Source organism: Balearica regulorum, chromosome 1, assembly GCF_011004875.1.
Source record: "Balearica regulorum gibbericeps isolate bBalReg1 chromosome 1, bBalReg1.pri, whole genome shotgun sequence".
Classification (NCBI taxonomy): domain Eukaryota; kingdom Metazoa; phylum Chordata; class Aves; order Gruiformes; family Gruidae; genus Balearica; species Balearica regulorum.
Genome location: NC_046184.1, coordinates 11979048 through 11998060, shown reverse-complemented (window position 1 = coordinate 11998060; position 19013 = coordinate 11979048). Strand labels below are relative to the sequence as shown.

The 19013-nt window shown below is 41.4% G+C and overlaps 1 protein-coding gene and 1 long non-coding RNA gene across 2 annotated transcripts in view; both read right to left on the bottom strand.

Annotated features, from left to right (window-relative positions):
• SEMA3C (semaphorin 3C) overlaps positions 1-7911 on the bottom strand; it is a 127916-nt gene extending 120005 nt beyond the window's left edge. The window contains exons 1-2 of the mRNA XM_075773646.1: positions 7521-7911; positions 4276-4416 (exon numbers count right to left, since the gene is read on the bottom strand). Coding sequence (XP_075629761.1) covers positions 4276-4378 — 103 coding nt within the window. The 5' untranslated portion in view covers positions 4379-4416; positions 7521-7911. The remainder of the gene's footprint in view (positions 1-4275; positions 4417-7520) is intronic.
• Positions 1-19013, bottom strand: part of LOC142604867 (uncharacterized) — a 293244-nt gene that overhangs the window by 268427 nt on the left and 5804 nt on the right. The gene's annotated exons all lie outside the window — the stretch shown is intronic.

Here is a 19013-nt window from a genome sequence, read left to right as displayed (position 1 = left end):
CATTAATGAAGCTGACTGATACTTTCTTAAAAGTGCTTTACGTGTTCTAGTAATTTTATGACAAAAAGAGGAACAAAACCGTCTGCAAATTAGCCTTGATCCACTTCTCATATGGAATTTTCACTGGAGACAATGGGAGAATCTGCATGGGAAATATCTGCTTCACCAGACATTTTAGGTAGGAATGCATGAAATGTTCACAGTAAATTGTGAAATTATCACTTGGTTGTGCATCTCCATATAAATTCAAAGCTCAAAGAAGATTTGTTAGGGTGTATTATCAAAAATAAGTACTGGAACTGCTTTGACTGATTCAGAATCTGATGTTAAAATGGTATGGCCCAACATTTTAGGGTTGCAATAAAACTCAAAATGTAAATGTGAGTTGGAATGAAATAAAAGTCTGACACTATCCTGGAGTCTAATAACTCCTTTCTTATTTTGATAATGCTCCTGCTGGATTTGAGAAAGCTTTTGCCCCTGTAAAGACTGAAGGATACAGCTCCCAATTATCTGTTCAGGAACGTGTAGTGAGAAGGAGGCACGCATGCAGCTTGAGAAACAGCAGGCACTGTACTTGATAGTTCATAAACAGATAAGGTAAGTCTTTTGCTATGGGGAGAAAATAAACTATGGTGCTTTAAATTATGATGAGTGATTTAAGTAGATTAAGGAAGATCTATTCTGGGGACAAGGAGCCAGAAGAGGTAAGAGGAGAGGGGGTGGTATACTAACAGTGTAGGGAGACAGTCGAGTCCAATAGTGTCGAGTCCTTTGCTTCCCCCACCATGCTCACATGCTCCATGGTAACCCAGCAGGCGATTCCCCAACGCTACTGCAGCTGCCGCACCGCAGCCTTCACGTCTTTGCGTCTTTATCAGAAAAAGCTGCAGTCACCTTTCTTTCTTCATCTGCGGCAGCTCTTCAAGTGCAGGTGGTGTACAAATATCGATGGTCCGAGCCATCATAGTTGAACAGGACAATTAGGTTATGACAAATCACCCCAAGCAAACTGAGAACCCCTTTGCCTCATTCTCCGTAGGCCTGGTGCCATGTATAAGCACGTGCACCTGTGCAAAGCATGCAGTTCAGCCCCAGCCTGGCCTTTTCTTTCACCCCAGTAAATGGCTATACAAGGTGCAAAGCAATAGAAATTGGGCCTCGGGGTTCTGCACGGCACTGCAATTTTCAAGACACTCAGGGCGCACACGTAAGTTCTATGCTCACGTCAGGCGCACACTTAACAATCTCAGCTAAGTCATGAACTACATTTTAATTAGACAAGGGGCCAGGCTTTTGATTTCAAAAATAGAAATTAGGGTTGCAGTCCTTCATCCATTGAAGTTAATTGCAAAATCCCTATTATCAGGCTCTTGAGGTATTACCCAGGCTTACTTTTTAATTACATTTGATTCTTAATGAAGTAGATGGCAAAGAGAAAAGCAGCCTATGATTCAAATGATTCGCATTTTTATCTTTCCTGATGAACAACAGAATAGGTCAAGATACTTGCTGGATTTTCCCATGAGAAATGCTGCGATGTGAATAAGCTCAATTGACTTGATCCTGAAGGAGCAGGTTAGCTTTGAAAAGCATCACTCATTTTCTTCTCCTGTATACATTCTCCCCCCAAAACTTATGCAATGTAATTATAGACACCAAGCCAAATCCAATTCAGAACTTGAAAAATATCATGTAAGTATCCTAAGCTTGAATGACTTGTCTTTATTGTCTAATGTCATTTAAAACATAAGGAGTCCTAATTATAGTTTTATTTTCAAATGATGCGCTTTAAAAGAGTGACAATTCTCCATAAAAACTGACAACTTCTCAGGGCATGGAGACAGCCAATAACTTGATATTTCCACATGATTTAAAAACAATAAGCTATGAAGCAGCTTAAGCAGAAAAAGTATGTTATCACACTTGGCTAGAGAACAATATAAAGAGAAAAAGGTGAAACTTTATTTACCCATGTAAATAAATGAAGATTTATAGAACAGAAGTTCATACTACAGGTAGGGCCATTACCTTATTATATGCAACAACCTGCAAACTCTTTTCACATAATGAAAGCTGTTTCTTACCATCTGGAAATCAGGTTTAAAAATAAAATTACTGGGTTTATATTATACAATATAAGTAGCCCTTTATTTCAGAATTACTTGTCATATTATAAAATGTATAATTAATGTCTTTTATGACTTTGAAAGACCCATTAAAAATCAAGGACTTTAAAGTGTAAATTTTTTTAAAAGGTTGAACGTTAAGTAAAATGTCCATTTTAAGATAGATAGTATTGCAAGGCTCTGGTGACACTTACTTTCCCCTTTCACTGAGGCTAGGGACTCAGTTTTACCCATGCAAAGCATCGCTTTCCAAATCAAGGAGAGGACACAGGACACGCGACTACTGTGCGTGATACTGCCGGAGCGAGCTGTAATCCAGGCAGCCCAGCAGGGTTACAGTCAGGAACTGGAGGGCTGAGGCTGTGTCCCCAGGGCTGGCCCGCGGGGACAGAGCTCCTGGGGGCCAGGAGCCTTCCCAGAGGAAGGCGTCCCTGTGACAAAGCTGTCACAACCCCTTCTAAAGGGAGGAGGGACAACCTCCTTTCAGAGAGGGACAAAGTAAGGTTTCAATTTGCCAAGCAATTATTTTCTTTTCTAAAACCCTAGGTTTGGGGCTTTTTGCCCTATAGTTGGTTCTGTGTTTCAGACTTGCAGGATACCTGTGATGAGCCAAGGAACAAAACACAAATCTCTTGAGCCCAGGTTAAAACCATTTACCCCTCATTATGATTCTTCCCCATTCACATGGTTGAATACGAGAAAACCCGAACACTTCCTACTTCTTGCTCATGCCAGAGATCAGGGGAAGCCTAGATTGCTTTCAAGGCCACCACAGATACGATGTGGAAATCTGAATCAGTCTGTTTTGCATAACTGTGACAAACCTGCAGGTGTAACACAACCCCAGCCAAACTTGCTTCTGCATTGAATCGTGCTGAATCGGCACCATCTACACTAAGGCAGCGTTACTTAAGCAAGGAAAAGAAATTGCCACCCACTTCATTTGGCAGTTTCCCCTTGGAATGCAATCTCTGCTACTGCTTTTACTGGAAGCATGCTGATTTACACCTATTAAGTATTGCGCTCCTAAGTTTAGGGCCCTGTGCTCTGCAATACACAGTATCTTCTAACTGTTCAGTCTGCTGGTTGGTATTTGTGGAAGGTCTACCTTGGCAGGTCTCCTTCCAGATGCCTATTGGACTGAAGAGTACATAGTTATGATTATTGTGGCGAACAGCAGTTTGAGATACTCACTAGCTATGATTATTGTTAAAGTGATTCCTTAAAGACTATTCAGAGCAGACAGGACATTCCCAGGGCAGTTGCAGGGCATCCCTGCACTTGTGAACCGTACAAACCATCCGAGGGCAGACAGTATCGGTGCAGGGAGTAACAAGTCCTCATGCCCCAAGGACAACTGCAGAAAAGGCAGAGGGCTGCCAACGCCCCTATTACTCCGTGATAGACAACTGCTGCTCCAATTTAACAGAACCGGTAAGCCCAAAGAACACGCATATCCTGAAACAGTGGCTAAAATCAGCCTTTAAGACAGGGATTAATACTGGAAGAATAATCTACCTTGCTATTAAAGTAATACTGAGGTAATTGCAGTAATAAGGTACTGCTCATCACTTCAGATGTAAACGCACCTTTCTTTTAAAAATAATAATTTTGATTGCTTGTTTACAGTATGCAGGCAGCAGCGATTGCTACGTGCTCTGTACATCCGACACACTGTACAAAGTGCGCAAGGAATGATATTTTGTCAAAGGACTCTGCGTCTTGCTAACTATCTTGGTAAACCTTCAGGCAGCCTGATTTTCAGAGTATAAAGTGTCTCAGTTGGGCACTGAATGAAAGCAACTCAAATCATTAATAACTTCCACTACATGCCATGTGCCTCACGTGCTATCATCTTTCCAAAACAAAGTTAAGGATAAGAAATAAAACCTTTAGTTGTTAGTAAGTCATAATAACTTTCAAAACATAGAGAAGGTATTATTAATTACGCACCTACAGCTATAGTAGCAATGAACTTCAGGTAAAAATCATATTTAGACTGACAGGTATCTCAGTAACACAAACCAAAAATAGTAATTGTGGATGCAGATCAAAAAGCCAATTTCTACTCAGTTATTGAATTTAAGGGGAAGAAGAAAATGTTCAATCATAACATTTGCTTAAGAATATTTAGCTTCTTTCTTACCGTTGAATGTTAAAAACACCCTTGCTTGAGGCTGGGAAGATCCTTTTACACTGTTAAAGTAAATAAATATCCCAATCAACACGTGCAGTGCAAGAAATGCCATCTCTTCAGATTTGCAACTTAATATCCAAGAAACAAAACCTGAAAGACAGAGATATCACATTACTGTTGTTATACAATTTTGTGGAGCAAAACCACCACTACAGAAAGGTCTGTGTTATAAAGCTCTTCCAGCTGAAGCCATAACACATGATAACGGGAAGGAGGTACAGCACTTCTGGTTTTCCCTTCTGTAGATCTGAAAAGGGTTTTCTCCGGCACCCTTCTGTGCTGGCACCAAAGGAGCTCTCTGCCTGTTACGAACCAGCAGAGCCTGAGTTTTGGCTAAGGCAGACTACAGTGTTAGATTCAGTTTATTTAAATAAGGACAATTCCACCTGCTGGAAACATAATTATACTAAATGTCAAGGCAGAGCAAAGCAAGGACAGGAGATAAAGTTTCATGAATAAAAAGCTGGCTGATATTTTTAGACGTCCCTCCTTAATTTACATCATATTTGATCTCCCTCTCATGTTGGGGGGGTGGAGAGGGAGCACGTTTGGGTCATCGTTTGGTGGTGGGGTTTTTTGCTTTTAACATTGGAAATCAAAATTGCTTGGAAATGAGCTTTAAGCTTTAGTAAGTTGAGTTCTCTAATAGCCCTCTAGATCTTCTTTTAAGATGAAATCCTGACTACGTACGTCACTAATTTCAAAACCATTGAAACCAAAAGTATTTCAAAACGCTTGAAACTGTTAGTCAACATTTGCTTTTTGGGCTAGCTCCTGTCGGGATACTTATCTGCTTTCGTAGACTTCTACAGAGCACTAACAATACCCAGTGTCGGACAGTGCTTTACACTTGACACTTCTGCTGCTCCTCCTGCACATCTGCTGAATCTACACTCATTTCACAGGGTTTAGCTGCTGAGAAGACCGAGTTCCTCAGAGAATCAGAAAACACCCCAAAACAAATCTGCATCTTTTTGTAGCTCAGGAAGGGCTTGACCTCACTGGAGTCAGTGGCACTTTATTGTCAATTCCAGTGGACTTTGGACCAGACTCATAAAACGCAGCAGACACTAGAAGCTGAATATTCCAAATCTCTAATTCTCCTAAACTGCACCTCTCCAAAAACTGTGAAGTCCAAATTTCATTTCACCTATGATAACAACTTTGTTCTTCAGCTCAGCAGCAAAAGTCAAAATAAAACACACCTTCATTTTAGGCCCATTCTGCTTCCCTGCTGATATATATTTTTTCTTTAGGGCATGAACAGCCCTTCTATTAGACACCATTTATTGGTTAATCAGGTGATATATTTGATTCTCGGAAGCACTTTGAAAGATACAACCTCTACAGCTAGAAGGTAGCATTAAAGGCTATACATTTATTTCATGAAGAGTTTCATTGTCTGTGCAACCATCTTACACTTCTTTACCTCAGCTCTGCTCCAGCACTACAGTCCCTCCAGTGGAAGCCAGTATTTCTACATGCTTGTTCGTTCGGTCCCTCTGAGATTCACACCTGTCCTAAAAGAACCGTCTGCAACCACCACAGCATGGCAGGAACCAGCTGTCAGGCAGGGATGACTTTAGGTCAACACCAATTTGGGCTGGATCCACACCACTGACTTAGTGGTAAAAGCCCCATATCTCATTACTACCTCTGTCATTCCCCATCCACTCACTGTAAATCGTTTTGAAAGGCTTCTCGCTGCATGAGAACTTCACGCCAAGTTGGGGGTGGGACGGGGAGCGTGCGAGCGAGCGCACGGCTCTGCAGCCCACGCTAAGCCTTCACGACTCGCTCTGGAGTACTGAGAAACGCATGAAGATCAAGTAATGCTACAACTCTGCTAATTGACAAAAACACCAGTGTCAGAAATTTGCCAGCTACAGATCTGGTCTACAGGAGAAACATATCCATTCTGGCCCCGTTCCAAATTATCTCTAAGGGTCTGTTAACTAATAAAATGATAGTTGCAGAGCTTTCGCCAAGAATAATTTTTAAACAGGCTGCACGAACTCTAGCATTAATGCTGCTTTGTGGGCTTTAAATTTAAAACCTTGTGACTAGCCCATGGGATATCATTTAACTTATCCCTCTTTTAAGAGAGAAGTGCCATTAAATCCTGATAAAATTTCTTTGTCAAGCCAAAACAAATAGCCAATCATACTGAACATGTGATTTAACAGATGCAATGGGATTAGTATCTTACAGTAGTAGCACTATGCTTTCTTTGCAGTAGAGATAAAAAGTCAAAGAGGAACAAATGTGCGGCTTTCTCCCTTTCTTTAAATAATATTGTAGGAAATAATAATAAAAAACCCCTACCCTTTCAGCACTCTTTCCCTCCCACTCTCATGCCTCCTGCCAACTCTAGTGCAATCAGTTACAGGAGTGAAACGTTGCTACGTTTCATTGCTCAAATTGCAGATCCTCACCGTTAACACAGAAGTGACAGGCAAATACAAGATTCAAATTCTGAGCTGCATGGTTCCTACCCAGCTGTTAGACACATAAACGATAAATGCATATGGTGCCAGAAAGATACCTCAGGGTGTCTGACGTGAGTTACCTAATGGAAATAGGTTTAATTTCAGAGATTTACATACCTGGTAACTGAACACAAACTCATTGCAAGTTTGAATCTCGGTTTGGGCTTATATCCCAGTTCTGAATTTATCTCAGTAAGTCATGATACTATATTCAGCATGTCCTGTGCACATGATCTCTGCTGACAACCCACAGCCCTAAAACCTTGCAAGTACTTTTAAAGAATCTTTTAGGACAGACAAAAAGCAAAGTCTAATAACATTTTTGCTCTTATACCCTATTCTAACTGTAAACAAACTGGCAAACCACTAGTAAATTGAAGTGGTGAAGTTTTCCTCCCATGGAGGTCGCTTTCAGCATGCTGTATTGCTTTTGGAAAGTATTATATAGCTTCGCTGTAAAGTGCTGTGCAGGTGTCATCTGCTACAGGCTGAGTCCTACCCTTAAATCCTGTAAGGAAAATCATTCAGCAGAAGAAAGGAAAGAAAGAAAAGGGGAAAAAAAAAAAAAAAGAAAGAAAGCCAAACACAGAGTATGCTAATCTGGAAAATATTGCTTTAACTATCTGTGAACAGTAGGAAAATTCAACCATCAAGCACATTTCACATCTATTACAGCAAAGAAAGAGAACTTTCAATTATGCTTACCCCGCTATTGGAGGAACCAGTAATACAGATTTCTATCTGGTTTCTATCAGTTTATGGACTCCACTCCTGTTACCAGAATATTTTAATTCCAAACCTGGCTCATTGCGGGGGGGAGAAATAAAAACATAAAGTCTCTCTTCCCGGTGGCTGCAAAGGTACTCCCGGCTCCTTTGTAAAATAATCCTGATAGCTGGTCTCCTAAGGCACCAGGAGCGCTTCTCCCCAGCCCTCAATTAAGCACCTAGGAGTGAATGGAAAGTGGCCGGGCGGTGACGGTGCAGCCTTTGGGTTCCAGTTACAGGCGCTGCCCTGCCCTCGTCGCCGCCGCCGCCGCGCTAGCGAGGCGAGGCACCGCGGCCTCCGGTGCATCATTAGCTGAGCAAATAGGGGCTGGAGCTCATAAATAATGGCGAGGCCACACCCCGCCGAGCGCGGCGGTCGCCCGGCCCGGCCCGGCCCGCCCCAGGCAGCGCGAAGGGACCGCGAAGGCACCGCGGGTGCGCAGGGCGCAGCGCGTGTGCGCACCGCACCGCTTCGCTTCTCTGCGCGGAGAGGGGGGGCACAAAGCAGTCAAAGGCTTTTTAAGGGAACAGCCCCCCCAGGCATAGCCCCGAGGGAGGCCCAGCGGCAGGTAGCCTCTGATCCCCATCCGCGCAGTCTGCGCGCCCGCGGGACTCGCTGGAGGAGGGAGGGAAACTCGCCGGGAAAGTTTCTGCCCCGCCGTGCGGGCCGTCCCGCCCCACCGCTCCGAGCGCGCCCGACGGCAGCCCCGGGGCTGCTGCCGCTGCGGAGTCCGTGCCGAGGCCGCCGGCCGAGCGCGGGGTGAGGCGGCGGTGCCGGGCGGGGAGCGGGGCCACGGGGGAGAGAGGCCCAGCGGGGAGCGGGCCCGGGCCCGGGCGGAGCCCAGCCGAGCACCCGAGGAGCTGCGGCCGGTTCTGGGGGAGCCGGGAGCTTTCGGGGGAGGCCGGTAGGTGTCACTGTGAAGAGAGGGAACGAGGCCGGGGGGTGGTGGCGGGGAAGGAAACCGGGTCACAGCCACCCCGGTCAGAGCGATTTTTTAAATTTTTATTTTTCCCTGAATTATTTCCTCCATTTGAAACTTTAAAACAAAATGAGAGAAGAAGAAGAAGGAGCGTTAGAGCAGTAGTTAGATTTGTAGTTCAGTCTCCAGGAGTTTTCCCACAAGCTTTCAGAAGTTCTTTTGCAGTTTAGGAGACTGGGAGCTGCATTTCCTCAAGCTCAGTTTCTCCTCAAGACATTGAGCTATTAGTTGTTGCAACTTTTCCAGTTTTGGTGAGATTTGTGCTCTCCTGGCAGTAGGACAGCTTTGAAAATTTTACCCAAGGCTTCTTGACAATGTGAACTGCAGCACAGCTCTATTAAAGCCACTAGGATTTTCCAAACAACAGTATTTGGGTTCTGGGTTGTCTTGCAAGCATATCCTGTGCTGGTCTGACCTGCTAGGTGCAAACTTCAAGCAAGATTTCCACTTCAGCGGAGGAGGCAGCCTCGGATCCGGCTGAGGCGGCGCGGGTTGCGCGGCAGGGTACCGTCCCAGCAGTGCGTGAAGGGAGCACATCTCAGGATACTCTTGCAGCCGTGTCCCACGGGCACAAGTATGTTAACAAGTAAACAAGTACCCGCAATGAACCAGGGCACGTGCTCAAGTTACAGTTTTGTTTCCAACTATTACACGCTCCGGCCATGCTAACCAAAGCAGTCAATAATACTAATGCATCGTAGCCAAAGAGCAGGGAGTAGCCTGAATACAGTGCCCTTACTAAACAAGTTTTGTCTATATATGTGGGTGTCTTCATGGCCTGTGTCTATAGGCTACGTTGTGTAAAAGCTCATCTGCATGAGTTAGGGTCACTCATATTTGAAAGAAGGTTTCTCCTCCAGGCTTCAGTGCCAGCCCAGCAAAGTTAGTGCTTTCTTCAAGCAAGAAGTATTCCAGTATTATAAGGCACTTATAATCCCAGAGAACATTAAGTGTGGGATGCTTATTCCTCTGAAATGAAACACCAGATTTGCAACTGATGCCAGAAAACAAATGGGTCCAGAATTTTTAAAAGCTTGAAAAAAGCTTTTTTTTTTTTGGAAAAAAGATTTGACCCACTTCAAGTAATATCTTGAGGATGAATTAGCTGATGCTGTCAGATGAACCAAATTTTCCAGATCATGAGTCCTTAAAAATATTGATGTTCTCCCAGTTCTCCTCCTTAACACAAACTATGCAGAAATGCCTGAACATTTGCCATCCTAGAGAGCAGTTAAACTAAGCCATCAGAGAGCTGGTTCTCTCAATGGGCGGGCAGTGTGGCTGTGAACTTGATACTGCTCATCCTCGCAATGTGGTGATGTTCAAACGCCTCAGTCTGACAGCAGCACCCTGGCAAAAGGAGAAGTCACTTGTCTGCTTTGGAAAATCCCCACAACTAAGTGCAATTAGAGATCACCACACCAAGCAACAGGAGTGAATCAGCTAATTCAGTATTCTCCCTCTTGCTGTGGTCTATGCAGGGTGATTCAGAGGAGAGTGCACAGAAAACCACAAAGCAAATATGAAATAACCGCTCTTTTAGGAGATTCTTGGGAGATGTGTAATGGGCGGCATACCAGTCAAAGAAGAAGGAGAATGTTACTATGAAATACCAACACTAAAAATTACGATTCTAACTGTCCTCCCCAAGTATTTTTGCCTTAATTAAAAAAGTATGATGATTATACTTTTTCTTCAAACAGAAGAACATTAATCTCGTAGGTAAGATCACAAACAAGTGATCCTAATAATACAGCAATAGAAAAAGACAGCAAAGGGTACGCTCAAGCATGAATCAACATCAGCATTAGTTAAAGTCACTTGTGTTTGTCAGTGCTTTTGTATGGATGGACGCTGGGGAGCCATCTGGCTATCTGCATTTCTTCTTCACATGTGCTAGCTGCATCAGAGATAAAAAGTAAAATGGAACATTGAGGAAAATTATGGGGGTTTCCGACACTCCCTCCAGGACTTTGGGTTTATAAAATAGCAAATGAACTACAAAGAGACAAACACAAAACTTTAATGTGTGAGATACCATCACACTCGTATATCTGTTAGGCAAAGCAAGAGTATGCTAATTTTAAAAACAAAAAGCAAATTGAAACAAGAATAAGCATGCCATATTGATTTATTTGTATTTAACGTGCATATGTGCAGGTCAGAGCACGGTAATTAACTTTAAAAAGCAGTTTGAACTTCACAGCTGGGCTGAGTGAAATGGTTAAAGTTTTACTTTAGATGTTTTGTAATAGCATGTATTAGCTTCAAGCAAAACTCATGGAATGGAAATTACTTCTCCAAACTATGAGGTGGGGTTTCAGTATTTACTGGCATGAATCAGCCTTGTGAGTGAAATGAAAAGTATGCAAGACACTTGCTTTCCAGGCCGTCTATCTTAGAGGCTAACAGGGGCATGAGGACAAATAAGTTGGACTCTGCAGCTGATTTTTAATCATTCCTATATTACACAAAGCATGCAAGGTGTTGTACAATTTCCTTCTGGTTCTGATTTGGTGCATGTGAGATTTATAACTAAGTGCAGTTACTCCAGGTTGCATCACATGCGTCGGGCCAGAGTCAGGCTCTTGCTCTCAGCTTCGGAGTCGGAGCGGTTCTGGCTCTTGCAATGTGATGTGAGCAGGCAAACCCTCATGGCCAAAACAAACAGAGGCTGATTTTGTTGTATCTGTGCATGGTGTTTGCTTCTTACCCAAACAAATCATCCTAATGGACCCGGGCCTAGCTTTAAACCTAAACACTAACTGAAGCCAGGAACGAGAAAGACAAGAGTGGATTTGGGCGTTTACTTAATATTTTGTTTTGGGGTTTGTCTGTTTTGTTTTGTTTCTCCCCACTTAGATTTTAAGCTCCTGAAAAAGCAAAGAGATTATAGGAGGCAGTAGGACCAGAAGGAACACAGGTTTACAAGAGGGAAGACAGAGAAAAGAAGCTAAGATGGATGAAGATGGCAGAGGAGGAAGACAGGAACCGCCTGAGATGCAATTGGATGATTAAAGTCAGCATAGTGGAAGGGAATGAGAGAATTTCACTGGATTGGCAGCAACTAGCCATTAAGATCAGCAGGCTCAGTAATCAGTTTCTGCTTTGAATACAAGCACAGACCTACAATTCAGACAAGATCAAATGCTAGCTATTATAAAGAAAAATGTAGTAAAGGCATGGTAAAGTGACCATCAAATGTAATCCATTCCTTCCTTACAAGTCAAAGGAATTGTGTATACAGTAAGTGTCCAGATTTGAAGTGATGAGAGAAAATGCTGTTAATTTCTGTTTCCTCTGTCCTCATTTGTGAGTGTCAAATCACCTTATAGAAATGCAAGGTCATTAGGTAATCCAATTAGTTCATCATTGTTTATTTTCTTTCTTGCAGTTGCAAGAACTGGGGAAAGTGTGAAAGATACCAGCAGTTCATTGTGGGAAGGCTATTAGGTGTTTGTTTTGAAGGTGTGCTAATATGAATAGCAATTTATATACTTTTTCACAACAAATAATCCAAAGATTCAAGAGATAGTAAAGATAAAGCTACTGGTGATACCACTGTGTGATCAGACATGACGCAAGGTCCATGGAGATAGTGTGCCCTAACTGGTCAATAGGTTCATCACCAAGGTGAAAGCCTTATAAAACTGCTGGCCTGTAACTAACAATGACTTGTCAAACTGGGTTCATCAGATTGCTCTTTACTACTTGAGGTTCTGTGGAAGTCCATTTGCAGGAGACAGTTTGTCTTTTCACAGCTCGAGAAACATTATGTGCTTAGGAACAGGATCAGTGTAACCACGTTAGTGAAGCACTATCACCTGTATGGGAACAGAGTTTGATAAAACCCCAGTTGTCTGCAGCCAAATAGACTCAGCTCTGAATGGCTTCCCTGGAAGTCAGTGAGCCAGCACTTCATAGTGACCTCTGTCATTGAACAGACTGTGATTTCTGTAAGGTCATCATCGAATAAGTAAGTACTTCAGTGTCTGTGCAAAAGATGTAAGCTGGTTCCTGGTGCGCTACCAGGCCTTCGTGCCTCCTCTTTTCAGTGAGGCAACCACATCATTGCTGTTTCTAGGAGAAGCACAGTGTTCTGGTCAGATTTTCCACCTTTTAGCCACCATGACTAAATGAGGTCAGTGATATAACCAGAGTCTCTGTGCTTACACAAAGCTGGATTTGAGTTTTTAACAAATAAAACAAGTATTCATTATTTTGCAAGTCAATTAGTAAGAATATGCATTAGAAAGACTTGAAGGAAAAGGGATGGGTTGTTGACGCACCAAGGATGGCTTCAGGCCAAGCAAGCTATGAATACAAGAAAGCACAAGTGCATAGAGGATGCAACAGTGTGTAATCTGTGTATTGGAAGTACTTGGAGTGAAGGTCCTGTGGTGTAACAAGCTCTACAAACACAGAGGGAGGTAAAGCAGGAGCGTTTATGGAGAAGCTTTTTATCCAAACAGAAAAATAGAGATAGGAGGGGAGGGGAGAAGGTTACCGCAGGGTAGAGGGGGGCAGTGACATTACTCGGGGCGTCATGGCAGTTTCCAGCATGACCTGCCACTCCAGCCTGGTGCTTGCTCCGTTGCTACATGGAGTTTGATCTGTTGCTACGTGCTACAGGGCTCACAGCACTCGGGAGGGAGGTTTTGGAAAGGTAACTTTTTGCCAATGATTCAGCTACTTTAGTGTTTATAGAGCATTATGTGAATCACTGGTTTGAAGAAAAAAAAAGAATTATGATTTTTTTCCCCATTCATCTTTTAGATTTGAAACGCACTCATAGAAGCCTGGTTATTTAAATTACCCACCTTCAGTCTGGTCCCAGGTAATATAGCAGTGCAGTCCCATTTCCTACCGTCCTTTGTCTTCAAATGAAAAGTAAGGACTGCATACCTTGCAGTCTTTGATTTGTTTTGTTCTTGAGAAGTACAGACTAAGCTTTACTGATAGTAAAGCTGGTTGCTCACTGCGTATTGTCTGCATTCTGCAAGCTGTTATTGTGGAAGAGGAGCAGGAGGACTGTTCTGCATATGCCTTGTCCTTCCCTAAACATGTCCCGTTTACCCTATTACTTTTCCTAAGGAAGTTTTTCCCATGCAGAAGAAATAACAGTTAAAGAACTTGTGTCTCCAGATGAAAGAACAACAAAACTAATTAAAAAGGTCAGAATTTAAACCTTGCATGCGAAGTGGAACCTTGACTGAAACAATCTGAATAATACTCACTGTGCCCTGGAGTCAGGGGGATCCTGTTAAGGATCTGTGTGTATGGACCAGAAGGACACTGAGGAATGGAACAGGCCCCAGAGATGTCTCCTCTCCTACTCATCAAGGCCGATCCTTTTGCATTACGTTCTAGCTATCACTGGAGTTGGAATTTTAAACTGGTTCTCTCAAGTGACCCACTATGACCATTCTTACCTTTTCTTTAGGAAACTGAAGTAGCAGTGGCAATTTTAATGTAAACCCAAAGTACCCTGTAGTTCCCCCAAGGTGGAAAACATTGAGATGCTATAGAATTCAAGTTATTATATTATATTATACCATAGTATAATCTCAGTATTAAGACGTTCTTGGATCCAGCACAGTGTTCTTTTCCGTTTCTTAGAGAGGCTGACATGTCAGCGATGAACCAAGGTTTGTTTCTGGAATCAGCGTGGTACAGATGGTGTTGTACAGATGTTTTAGCTGTAATACTGATCATTTAAATCCTTTGTTATGTAGATATCACCGCAGTCTTCCAAGGTCTAAGAAGATAAAATTGAAGCTCTGGACTTTATTGTGTTCTGTTCTGTGTTCTTGGTCGTGTGAACTCTCCATCCTTTGTTATAGGTATTCATACAGCCCCTCCGAATGCTCATTATTCATGGGGACAGGAGGCTCTGTTTTCCTTTTTTCACTGCCAGTGCAATGGATGTTTTGAAAGGCTCTTAAAAATGTTTTTTGTAGTATGTTAAGTTACCATATTTCAATCATCAAAACGCTTCTTGAAAGCCAGCCCATTGTATTCATTAGAATGTGTTGCGTAAAAAGCATGAGCAAACACTTGGCCTAGCTAATGAAAGCCTACGAAGTCAGTGTATGTTCAGTGGGGTTTAAGAGAGTCTGCTGACTTCTTTGTACATTTTTGGGGCTTCAGGACAATCAGGGTATGGGTTAATTTAAAATAATATTAAGTCATTAGCTTAAAATCAAGTTTTATTAGTTAAAAAAGGACTGAGAAGCAGTCATAGAATCTGACCTATGTCCTCATTGGCTATTATGGATTAAAAATATGCTTTACGCCTCTTATTTTATCAGTTGCCCACCCAAAGTTAGCACAGGCTTAATGGAAGCACCTGATGCACGAGAAGTACAGCATCACATAATCTAACATTGTGAATTAAGTCTCAGAATTTTCTATCATATTGAAAAGTTTCTATTGCTTTAGCTTGGTTCTTGGCTTCGTATTGAAAGAACCACAATTTAAAGTGAGTCTGCATTTACTTTTTTCTCAAACAACATAAACATTCCTCTAAATATTTATCTTTTTTTATCTGACTCTCTTCAGAACATCTGTTAATTGAATCTTTATTTGAATCTATTAGAAGTAGTTTCTTTTAAGCCAAGAAGGCAAAAAAAAAAAAAATAGTTTGGATGGCAGCCATAATACAGTATCTTCTCCCAAATTACACCTTTTTAACTTAAAATCAATTTATTCATTGTCAATTATTCAAAGTCAATTAGGAGAAAGAAAAAGCAAAAGAAAAACACAAATAGATCCAAAATGTTACTTAAGAACTGTATTATTTGCTATTTTGCTACCGCTAACATTTAAAACAATTTATGCTACTTCATAGAAATTTATGTTAATGTACTTCCAAAGTATTGTGAAATTGGAGATAAACATTTTCACTCATATATCACCACAGTTTTGCCTGTGTATTCCATAGTTTACTTATACTACAAACAATTCCAGAAATCAGTTAAATCCTTTGTTGTCAATATTAAGAAACATAATATATGCTTGCTCTTTGCTTTATATACACTTACTTTAATTTAGCAATTGGCATATAACATCAAAATGTTCTAAAAATGAGTTCCTTATCCTAATTGTTAAAAATATGCTTCTAAGACTGGATTTTCCTCTCAAATATCCCAGAAGTGAAGGAAGTATAAAGAAAAAATAGTGTAACTCGTTATGACTGTAATACCATGCACAGCATATTTTTCTTTTTCATTATTTTTTTCCTTCCAGGATAAATGCTTTTTTTCTGAACATAAATTGATAACGTATATGATCTTAGACCAGATAAGTTTTGGGGAATCCCTAAATTTTGCCATAAGAGGGCATTATTCATGCACTTAGAATAGAAAATGCATCTCAACATAAGCACATATATTTTAAGAAATGGCAATTCTCTACACTCATGCACCAAAGAAGTAAACAATATGAATACTTCTGTAGTTAGGAATACCTTAAATGAGTTAGTGGGACAGGCATAGTTCGCTGTCTTGGGTTTTCTTACCATCTAGTCTGAAAATACAAGGGAAGACAAAAGAGGCAAAGTATTACTTTTGCAGTTTGGAAATCACCACAGCAGAAGACAAAGCCAGAAGTTGATGGTTTGACCGACGGATGCAATTCAGAAATTATGGCTGGGAAGGGTTACCGTTAAGCACTTGCTTGTGCTTTCCCTGTGAATGGAAGTTCAAGTGCTCCCCTTGAAACAAGCAGCAAGACAGCAAAAATGAGACCCTTGAAGCTCTATTATGAAAAAAGGACTGAAGAAAAGGTAGAGCCTGTGTGGGACAAAGGACATGAATTCTTAAGTTCCTGCTGTGAATAATAATAATAATTAAAAAATAATAATAAAAGAGCTTAAACCTGAGCCTCTAACATTTTTTTTTATGAGTGATTAGATTGTGAGAATGGGACGAATACAGAGATGTGCTGTGTCAAAATACAGACCTGAGAAATCTTTGGGATGGAACAGATTTGTCTTTTCTCCCCTCCCCACAAAAAAATTCAGAGTAGAAGTTAGATCCCAAAACATGCTGTAATGACTTCTGCGAATGTCGGTAAGTGTTGGATTGTTTCCCAGAAAGATAGAAAATTTTTCATTCTGGAACAAGAATAGTTGCTAACAAAAAAATACGCACTATGTGGGTCTTTCAGAGCCCTGAAAGACTGTTACCATGTCAGCTGCAGTTCTGCTCTTCGTGCACCGAGACAGACTCAGGACCACACATATGCGGTGTCTTGGGCAGCGGTTGTCTGTGTCTTACCCTGTAGGCCTGTTCTCTCAGGTCTTGCAAGCGTCTCTACGCAAGTATTTGGTTGCATCATCCTTGTCCATCCCAACGAGCAATGCATTCTTTCAATTCTGAGTCTCTCAGAACATCATTTTCTGACTTAATATATTTAGCATATACCGAGGATGTGTTTTATTGTACTGTTTCCCAGAATTATGTAATTCATCACATGATCTCTGCTTCTAAATCACTTTCACTAACAACTATAGGGAAAAACAATTTGACAAGCAGAATACAAATTACTTTCAGATACGTTTTGGATATTCTCCAGCTTGTCAGATCTTTTTTTTTTTTTTTTTTTTTTTTTTCCATTGGCATATACCAGAAGAGCATAGCGAACCAGCAGTAATCTGTTATTTGCAGAAATTGGTAGTTGAAATGAAGAGCTGAATTTGGTCATTTTGTCATCTGGGTAGTTTTATGAAGAATTATTAATTAATATTAAATGAATTCTGTAGGGGAAAGATTTATAGTCTTTGAATTTCAACCCACTTCATCATTGCATGGACATTAAATTAAGAGCTGAAAATCCAGTGCTTCAGCTGGCACAAAAAATACTGTTTTGGTGAAGCCACTAAGTCCACTGAGTTATGAACTGACCAATAATTTCTGTTAACACTTGCATATCTTTGTAAGAACTAGATACATTCCCCAAGGCAATGATACCTCAGTATCTGTATTGGAATCCCTGCCATTAAAAATGGAAATCTGCATCTGCAACCTCAGATTTTTCACCTTTCTTATGCTTTAGGAAGAATGCCAGGATTTTTGTTAAATTCATCAAGTAATAAATATTTGAAATGATGGACTACAGCTGGGCTAAATTCCAACATGCAAACGGGCATCACCTCTTTTCAGTGGTGCCCAGTGACAGGACAAGTGGCAGTGGGCACAAACTGGAGCACAGGAAGTTCCATCTGAACATGAGGAAAAACTTCTTCACTCTGAGGGTGACCAAGCACTGGGACAGGCTGCCCAGAGAGGTTGTGGAGTCTCCTTCTCTGGAGATATTCAAAACCCGCCTGGATGCAATCCTGTGCAACCTGCTCTAGGTGATCCTGCTCTAGCAGGGGGGTTGGACTAGATGATCTCCAGAGGTCCCTTCCAACCGCCACCATGCTGTGATTCTGTGTGATTCTGTCTTTATTGGGAGCAAGTTAAAATCAGACAGCTCCATGACTGGCAGCTTTTGGGCGTGCTGCATTTGCTCCACTTGTGGAATGACTTCTGGAACCACTTGCATGGATTCACGTACATGCATGAACAAAATCATACAATATTTATTTGTCAAACATACTGGCTACTGCCCCTCCAAAATTCTTGCTGTTTTTCCCTAATTTTTTTTGGCCTTTGTTTTTATTGCTGTGGATGTAATTATTACCTACGTACTTGGAGATCTGAAGCAATAGAGTTTTGCAGTTAACATGTAAATAATTGGGAAATTAAAGTCACTAACAGGCAATTATACTGATGGCTGTTGGGTCTCTCAGGTGCAACAAAGTCTTATGGCTGCTGGAAAGGCAGGCACTTCCATCCAGAGCATCTAACACATCCTTAAAACTCAGGTGGAGATGGGTGTGCAATGGTGTATTGTGCCTATTTGGAAGCCTTATGCCAGGAAATTTTCTCCTTTACATTACAAGCAGGCTTAGGTTATCTTTTAGTAGTAATATTATCTTTTAATAGTAAAATAAAAAGACAGTGTACCTCTACTGTTTTAGTTCTCTCTTTGGCACAAAGATTATGCATCCTGGGAACACACATTAGGTGCAGGTTTCAAGGTTTTTCAGTATTTTTCCAGTACCTTTAAACACACAACTGCTTCATTAAATGTTATTTTAGGCAGATCATTAGAACTGTTTTGAAAACAGGCAGGCTAGTCAGGTATGAAAGACCTATTACTTTTCCTCTCTTAGAAGAAAATATCTGTTTATCACTTCAGAAGTCACTGGTTTCCATAAGCCAGCAGATACACTTTACTTCCGTCTCTTTTGTGGCATCACTCTGAAGGAAAGCTACAGCCTTCTCCATGCTTCAGACTTGTACTCAGGTGTCCCATTCTCCTATTTCTGCCTGGGTTTTGGGACAATATTTATTCAGGTTGTGCTTGGTCAAAAACTAAATGAGATTATAAAGAAGTATTTT